This window comes from Diaphorina citri, unplaced genomic scaffold, assembly GCF_000475195.1.
Source record: "Diaphorina citri unplaced genomic scaffold, Diaci psyllid genome assembly version 1.1 scaffold1346, whole genome shotgun sequence".
Taxonomy (NCBI): Eukaryota; Metazoa; Arthropoda; class Insecta; order Hemiptera; family Psyllidae; genus Diaphorina; species Diaphorina citri.
This window is the reverse complement of record NW_007378774.1, coordinates 23,194-32,270: the sequence shown is the minus strand read 5'-3', so window position 1 is coordinate 32,270 and position 9,077 is coordinate 23,194. Positions and strand designations below refer to the sequence as shown.

General features: G+C 39.1%; 1 protein-coding gene across 1 annotated transcript in view; it reads right to left on the bottom strand.

Moving 5' to 3' along the window:
• LOC103515448 overlaps positions 1-1,427 on the bottom strand; it is a 24,327-nt gene extending 22,900 nt beyond the window's left edge. Inside the window, exon 1 of the mRNA XM_008480391.3 lies at positions 1,182-1,427. Coding sequence (XP_008478613.1) covers positions 1,182-1,311 — 130 coding nt within the window. The 5' untranslated portion in view covers positions 1,312-1,427. The remainder of the gene's footprint in view (positions 1-1,181) is intronic.
• Between the last annotated feature and the right edge of the window lie 7,650 nt (positions 1,428-9,077).

The following is a 9,077-nucleotide window of genomic DNA, read 5'->3' as shown; positions in this document are numbered from 1 at the left end:
CACGGCAAAGTTAAAGACATAGAATTACGACTAAACAACAACACATACGGCTCCTATGAGGCATATGACAAGTAGAAATCAGTCCGACAACTATCACTGCGTAACATGTCCACAGTACAAGGATCCTAGTCTGTACTATGGAAAGAAATATACCTCCTGATATACGTCAAAGAGTTCGGGTTTTGAGTATGTGATATGAAAGCGACTTCAAACTTTGGTTAAGGTTGTCCACAGAGTTAACCAAGGCCCTGGTAATCGTATTTAGAACTCCAGCAGGTACAACATTTTTGTCTACACCTGAGCCTGAAGGAGTAGGTAAAAATAAAATAACAACCACCAAATCATAGGTTTCCACTGCTCAAATCTATAATGTAGTACCCAAGGTCTGTGGTTCGTTTGTCCGTTTCTTGCCGGTCTCCCCAGACGGCGAACTCATCATAAGGAGAGTAACTTACACTAAAATCACCTATTAAAGCAAACTCCTAGCCTGTACTTGTAATCTCCCTTCAAACGTTACATTGAGACGACGTGGTCCTTCCAAGGTATCCAATAACTTCCTTTAACATAAATTAACGACCTTTAATAATAATAATAATAATAATAATAATAATAATAATAATACACAGTTCTGAAAACTGAATTGAATGCAAAAAACAAAATTCAAGCCATTAACACCTGGGAAATTCCACTCCTTATATACCTACACCTTTGGAATTTTGACATGGTCAAATACGGATCTGGAAAATTTAAATCGCAAAGTAAGAATGACACTCAAACATTTCAGATCTCACCACATTCATTCAGCCATGGAAAGACTTTATCTTCCTAGACGAGGAGGAGGACGTGGATTACTCGACCTACACATGGCTCGACCGATTTTGATGAAATTTTTTTTGGTTGTTAGGAAGAGTACTCGGGGTGACATAGGTTACTTAAAATTATCACATTTTATCCTGATTCAAAATGGCGGCGGTTCAAAGTTATGCCTATTATGCTGCTCTGTGGGACATGTCAGGGAGCGCGTAGCGCGACCGTGTGTGTGTATGTGTGTAGTGGATGTGTGTGGTGGATGTGTGTGATGGGTGTGTGTGTGATGGGTGTGTGTGTGGTGTGTGGGTGTGTGGTGTGTGTGTGTGTGTGTGGGATGTGTGTGTGGGATGCTTTAATTTTTTTCTACTTACTTTTTGGTGTTGTCAGTACCCTTCCTTGAAAATGGTCTTTTAAATTACTGGTGTCAATCTTGTTGATTTTGCTAGCATGGCCCAAGTGCACACCAAATAACAGCAAAGAAATTATTAAAAAAGCTCTCATTTTTAAGTACCAAGGTCAAATATTTTGACTAGATTTTCTCTTTACGAATTTAAGTGGCAGGATTTAAAGTTAGGTCACTTTTTGAGTAAATAATGAGTTTTGGACTAAACCTATCTTTTTTATACCCTCATTTTTTATACTACCCTCATAAAAAAACGCAATAACTTGTTATCAATTTTATTTGGACCTTTACGGTCAATATTATTATCGATGGCTTCATTTTATGAAATAATTAAATGATTGTGACAATTAAGAGAATTAATAGACCATAATTGCTTAGTTAGCTTGGTTGGTAACGCGTCTATCTTGTAAGCGCTAGGCCGCGGGTTCGATTCCCTCTCGGGGCGGATTTTTTTCTTTTTAAGATGAGTGTGTTCACCGCCGTTTCTATTTTGTACCAATGAAACAACTGCTACATAAGACGTATGTGGTCTGTGTCGTAGCATGCCCGTAGTATGCCTCTCATCAGATGGGTGAGAAGAGACACAATACTTTCCATTTAGGTGCTGGGTCGACACGAGAACACCAGAAAGTAACCCGTTGTAATATCTGCAATTGAAAAATCAGTGCAAATTTATTCATCCTGAACGGATAATGTTCGTTCACTGAACGGCTGGTTTTCAGATCCTGATGTCTTCCTTCTCTCTTCGATTTCGGTTCGATAGGACCTTAGCAGTTACAGTTCCCTCTATCAAACCTCAAAAAAAAAAAAAAAAAAAAAAAAAAAAAAAAAAAAAAAAAAGAGATTTGGTAGAAATGCTCTTGAATTCAATGAGTTCTGGGACAACTTTTCGTCCCTAGTAGATAGCCGGTCAGATTTAGACGATATCCAAAAGTTTCATTATTTGAAGGGACAGTTATTTGGTAAGGCGGCGGACAAGGTCTCTGGCATACGGGTGTGCGGGGATAACTACAAAATAGTAGTCGATTTGTTGAGAGAGGAATTTGGGTCCTCACAACTTATCATCACAAAGTTGTACGATGAGATACGTACATTGAGGCCTACATCCCAGAAACCTTGTGATATTCACCAATTTTATTCCGATTTAGAGATCAAACTAAGGCTTATTGAGAACCAGGGATCGAACCTGGACCAGGACATTTTGAAATTGACTATATTTTCCAAATTGGCTGTTGACACTCAAAAGGAATTGGTTAAATTGTATGGTTCTTCGGTTAACGTTGGTCACATTAGAAGCCAGATCAATAAGGGGCTTAGCGAAGCTCGTGTGTTGCGGACATTTATTCCTCATAATTCTGAACTTCGTAAACTGTCTAATCTTACACCTGATCCTTTCCAGAATCTCAGCAGCGGCACTAGCGGCAGATTGTATACAAATAAGCTACTGATCAATAATACTAATATTCCTGACACTAATAATCCTGATAATCGTACCTATTCTTATCTATGTACCTATTGTGACGGTAGCCACTACTCGGACAGCTGCACGAAATATTCTAACCTGACAGATCGGCCATCTAATATACGTACACATATAGCTCACAATACCTACATATATCAATATAAGATTAGAAACATTTATAAATTGTAAGTAACTGAACGTAATAGAAAAGTATTAACAGGTACATGTTGACTAAATAGATACATACAAACAGAAAAACTAGAATAGATACATGCCGCCCCTCAGCCTTTGTCTGAACCATCCCCAATACAAGACAAGCCATCAGTATCCGCTCTAGACCATTCTCAACCTCCAGATGCGTCACCCAGTCTGAATTCTACCACTGCCTGCAATAATTTATTGATCATAGGAGATAGCCACTGTAGGGACTTAACTGCCATTCTAAAAACGTTTGCCCCTCCCAATTGTAAAGTAAATTGTATTGCCATGCCAGGGAAAAAATTGCATCAAGTTGTATCAGCCATTCATGTAAACAAATTAGAACCTAATACTAACATCTGTGTTGTTGCAGGGACCAATGATATCTTTAAGACGCCTTTTGACAACTTGGTAAAATCTTATTCTGTACTTCACGAAAAGTGTAAACAGTTTAAAATTTTCGTTGTTCTCCCTCCCCCTAGGTATGATGTTCGGAATATCATTTCTCACATTCTGAAAATTAACTGTAAGATAAAGCATCACATCAACCAGTATAACAATTTCACCTACATTGACCCCAAGACCTTTTTACACATGGGTACCTACTCGCAAGATAGACTCCACCTGAACGGAAAGGGCAAACAAAAACTCTGCATGAATATAATGACCAAAGTGCATGGTAGAGTGACAGGTAGACCTAGCTCTGACGTCATGCATAGGATAGATGCACAGCACGAGTCTCGAACCCAACACAAACTGACCAAGTATAGGCAAGCTCGACATACTACACTACACACACGAAGTCCTGCTCCATCTAGGAACATACCGAGTCTGCTTCACTTGAACACCAACCCCCACTCTGTCCTCAGGTACCCCACCCCCACCTCTGCCAGTGTATTATTCACATCCACCCAACCAATATGTGAACTACCCTCCATTAGTACCTACTCGCCCTCAGTACCTACCTCATCCGAACCATGTATTTTACCCCTACCCTACTTTATCCTATCGTGACGTATTACAAAGACCAATGCCAGTAGATCCTAACAATAGCAATGCAAATTTTCAATTTGCAATGACGAATCTGGTCTAGATGGTTCTAACTTCTCATCATCGTCATCATCACGATCATTATCATCACCCATTCACAATAACTCCTCAAACTCCCTCTCTCACATTACACCTCATCGTGTGGTTATTATGGTCAACTCCAATTAATAGGTACCTACTACCTACCTTGTGTTTTAACTACCTTTTAATAGTCGTTTAGTATACTTTATATTACAGGGTGGTCGGTCAGTATACTTTATATCAAATCAAATCAAATCAAATCAAATATTTTTATTGTGATAATATACAAACAAGTATGTACACAAATTTTTCCTAATGCTAACTTATAATTATAACTAACTTAATATTGCAACCTGCCTCGGTGGCGTAGTGGTCAAGACGCTCGCCTGGTAATCAGGAGGGCGTGGGTTCGATCCCAGCCGAGGTATGGAATTTTATCCTCATTTATTTGAGAATTTGACCACATAATAATGGAGCTCTCGGGGTTAGGTGGTAGAGAACGCCTAAGGCGTTAACCTCGCCTAGTGGTTGCCTTCCACTCGAGAGTCTATTATTATTATTATTATTGCATAGAGAATAGAAATAGGTGATGCCGCACCCTATTAATTGTACCTGTACCTCATAAAAACAAATTAATAGTTCTATAGGTACCTATTACATATAAAATCTAAGCCATCTAATATACGTACACATATAGCTCACAATACCTACATATATCAATATAAGATTAGAAACATTTATAAATTGTAAGTAACTGAACGTAATAGAAAAGTATTAACAGGTACATGTTGACTAAATAGATACATACAAACAGAAAAACTAGAATAGATACATGCCGCCCCTCAGCCTTTGTCTGAACCATCCCCAATACAAGACAAGCCATCAGTATCCGCTCTAGACCATTCTCAACCTCCAGATGCGTCACCCAGTCTGAATTCTACCACTGCCTGCAATAATTTATTGATCATAGGAGATAGCCACTGTAGGGACTTAACTGCCATTCTAAAAACGTTTGCCCCTCCCAATTGTAAAGTAAATTGTATTGCCATGCCAGTTGTATCAGCCATTCATGTATTAAACAAATTAGAACCTAATACTAACATCTGTGTTGTTGCAGGGACCAATGATATCTTTAAGACGCCTTTTGACAACTTGGTAAAATCTTATTCTGTACTTCACGAAAAGTGTAAACAGTTTAAAATTTTCGTTGTTCTCCCTCCCCCTAGGTATGATGTTCGGAATATCATTTCTCACATTCTGAAAATTAACTGTAAGATAAAGCATCACATCAACCAGTATAACAATTTCACCTACATTGACCCCAAGACCTTTTTACACATGGGTACCTACTCGCAAGATAGACTCCACCTGAACGGAAAGGGCAAACAAAAACTCTGCATGAATATAATGACCAAAGTGCATGGTAGAGTGACAGGTAGACCTAGCTCTGACGTCATGCATAGGATAGATGCACAGCACGAGTCTCGAACCCAACACAAACTGACCAAGTATAGGCAAGCTCGACATACTACACTACACACACGAAGTCCTGCTCCATCTAGGAACATACCGAGTCTGCTTCACTTGAACACCAACCCCCACTCTGTCCTCAGGTACCCCACCCCCACCTCTGCCAGTGTATTATTCACATCCACCCAACCAATATGTGAACTACCCTCCATTAGTACCTACTCGCCCTCAGTACCTACAAAACGCCTGAGTTTTCTTTTTATCCCGATTACAGACTTAATAAGAATTTGCCTTTCAGTGTGTGTGGCGTGGACTATTTTTGGACCTTTATACACTAAAGACAATCATTCTATTATTCCAGTTTGGTGTCTGCTATTCACGTGCTTAACTACAAGAGCGGTACATCTCGAAGTTGTTGAGTCCGAAACATCTTCAGATTTATTCTTGGCATTTCGCAGGTTTATTGCGCGACGTGGCGGTCTGGCGGTTGCAGCGCACTTCTGAGTGATAACGCTCAACAATTCAAGCTGCTGAAGAAAGCAGTCGAGACAATTTATTCTTTAAATGAGTTTCAGGATCTACTGAACGACAACAAGATCGAGTTCAAGTTTACGAGTCCTTTGTCGTCTTGGGCAGGTGGAACCTTCGAACGACTAATTTCTTGTCCTGTCAAGGACGCATAGGTCTCATTTTATTTATCAAGTTCTTTTTTTTTTCATTTATTTCTAGTTACTTACCTATACTTTTGTGTTCCCTATTGGAAGTGTTAATTTTTATTTATTTTTGACAATAAACCATCATTGAACCAATTAGTTTTGGAAAATTGCCTTACTTCTTTATTTGTTCGTTAAATAAATTGTTTTATTATCCCTAGTAATACAAACATGTTAAACAAAACTAATAAGTAGAAGGGTCAATTCATATCATTTACCTATACTAGGTACAGAATACAACTTGGGATTTTGTATGCTTAAAGGCCCAGTGTCCAAAATTTAGGACATTTTTCAACCCTAAGAAAACTCGAGTAATTATTGAAAAATGGAAAAATTAATTATGTGTACATGGGCCAAAACACTTCTACTTTAAAAATATCTAATACTTATTTTATTTCAAAAACATTTTTTTCTTGGGCTTTTAGGACTACAAAACAAATGTCCAAAATTTTGGACATTGGGCTTTTATGACTACAAGATACAAAATTATGCTGGGCTTTTATGACTACAAAAAAAAATGTCCAAAATTTTGGACACTGGGCCTTTAGAGGATATTTTATTAAATGTTGATGATGTGAATGAGGCATTATCAATATTTTACATCACTCTGAATAATGCCTTCTCAGTCTGCATACCTATACCTACTTATCCTTTCAAACCTTTCACACCCAAATTTCCCAAATGGTGGACCAGGGAAACACAACTTACTTATAAAAGGAAGGAAAGACTGAGAAAAATGAAGAATAGATCATCAGCACAACAACAAGAATATGTAACACTCCGTAAGAAAATGAGAAAATCTATTAAACATGACTATTTTTCAATTTATTCGGAACCCTTTTTTTGGAGATTTACTATTTTTTTGGACATGTTTTTCCTGTGAATTATCATTGTTCTACACCTAATATATTGTTACAACTATGTACGTTCAGTTACGGTTTTTTATTTCACTATTTTACACCTAACTGTGGGGAAATACATACTCTCAAATACGCTTCCACACCACTCTGTCATTCATTCCATTTCCCCACATGTTTTGGTAGCACGGAGTGTGGTTGATTCTTATGGCAACGATTTCGGCCGTGAAAGGCCAATTCACACGGAGGAAGAAGGAGTTGAAAGTTGGCCTCAGTTTATTGAATAACAAAAAGGACATATGTAGATATAACGGATGAGAACTTTGAGCAACTGAGCGAAGTGTTCAACAGGGTCAATGAGGTATATAAAGTCCTCTTGGACAAGAAGGACACTCTCGAAGATATCGTCCCAGACGATGCAGAAAGAGGAAGAACAATCCTGCCGGAGGATGAAGATATTTGTACGGCAGCTTTTGAAGTCATTGTAGAATTTGAAGCAAGATTAAAACAAGCGGCGCGGGCTATTGAGGATACACAGCGGAAAGAACAAGATGAACGGCAGAGGCGGCAAGCGGAGGAGAGGCGGCAGGCGGAAGTCAGACAGTTTGATTTGAGACAAAAGGAGATTGATCTACAGATGAAGGAGTTTGATACTAATGTGAGGACGAGGGAACTGGAGGTGAAGGAGACGGAGCTGCGTTGTCAAGTGAGCGTCGAAGAACTGAAGGCGAAAGTTCAATTGGCGTCAACGTCGGCAGATAACTCTAGGTCAGGTAGTCTAGGTCATTTACCTAAAGTTAGATAAGGAATTGATCAGAGGGGCTATCTAGAATGGCCTCCAGACATAGGAATATGGCGATCAACTCAGCGGAGAATATGGAGTTTACGGGATTAAGGAGTGTTGATCGAACCATATTACCTACACTGTAAGCGCATCCCAGTGTCGGAGGGTGTCTTTGATCCGTCAGTGTAACAGATGATGTGGTTAGCATACTTGGAGTTGATAATCTCACTGAACTAGCTTTGGTAGACTACTGGAGCAGAGTCAGCTTTCTTCCCATTGGATAAGCTAAGGTCTATAGGTGGTGAAGAATTTGACCAAGGGGGGAGGCTTCCAAGAGGCATTCGAAATGTATCCCACATTTCAAACTTTATGCCTACATACGAGGGGTACATTCACATAATATATTGTCGGCGTCCGTGTCCTCGACTGTCTCCCATTCTCCTTCACTTCTCTCGGACACAGACATTGTAAATAATAACACAGTACTACGGTACACAATTAAATGCAATAAAATGAGAAAAGAGTTTATTTGTAAGAATTAACACTAATAAAATAAGGTAAACTAATTTAAAACTATAAACTGTACTGATGGATGGCTTATTGAGACAAAGTTCGGTCAATCCCCCCACACGTCTACTCCCCTTTATTCAAAACACAGAAAAAGATCACACTGTAGATCTGGTCTCTTCGAAATCTCCAAAGCAAGTGTCCTAGTTAACTCTTCTGGCTAACAATCCCAGGGTCTAGGGTACCACCCTCAATATATGATACACGTGTAATTTGAAATAAGCGTAGCCTGTAGTACCGCCCGTAGCAGCGATTGAGTAAGTCCTACAGTAAATCTGTTAAATCCATCTGATAAGAAATTTTGTTTTCTACATTTCATCATGCAATACAATTTTTCTTCAGACGAACGGTTCTCGAGTTATTTAGCCAAATGTAAAAAAAGTCGTGTTTGGCGGCGCTTTTTGGCAGAAAAGTCTGACTTGCGGAGCTGGCCGCCAATGGCATCCGGCCTAAAAATGTTCTCCTACCCATTTGCTATTGATTTGGCCCGAATGCTAAATATTAACAAGGCTTTCCGGGTGAGTGAAACGATAACTCGGCATGCCCGGTCTACTACTACTCAATCTTTATTTTAGACTCAGCAGAATCCCAACTAATATACGCCTGCAATTCAAAAGAAAGTAGAAACCCATGTATTATTTCAAAGTGTTGCGTTCTTTTCAAACAGAAATGTACAATACATGAGAAAAAGTCCACGGAAAAGAAAAGCTATGAAACTCTTCGCTGTCAGGCCAATCTGTTG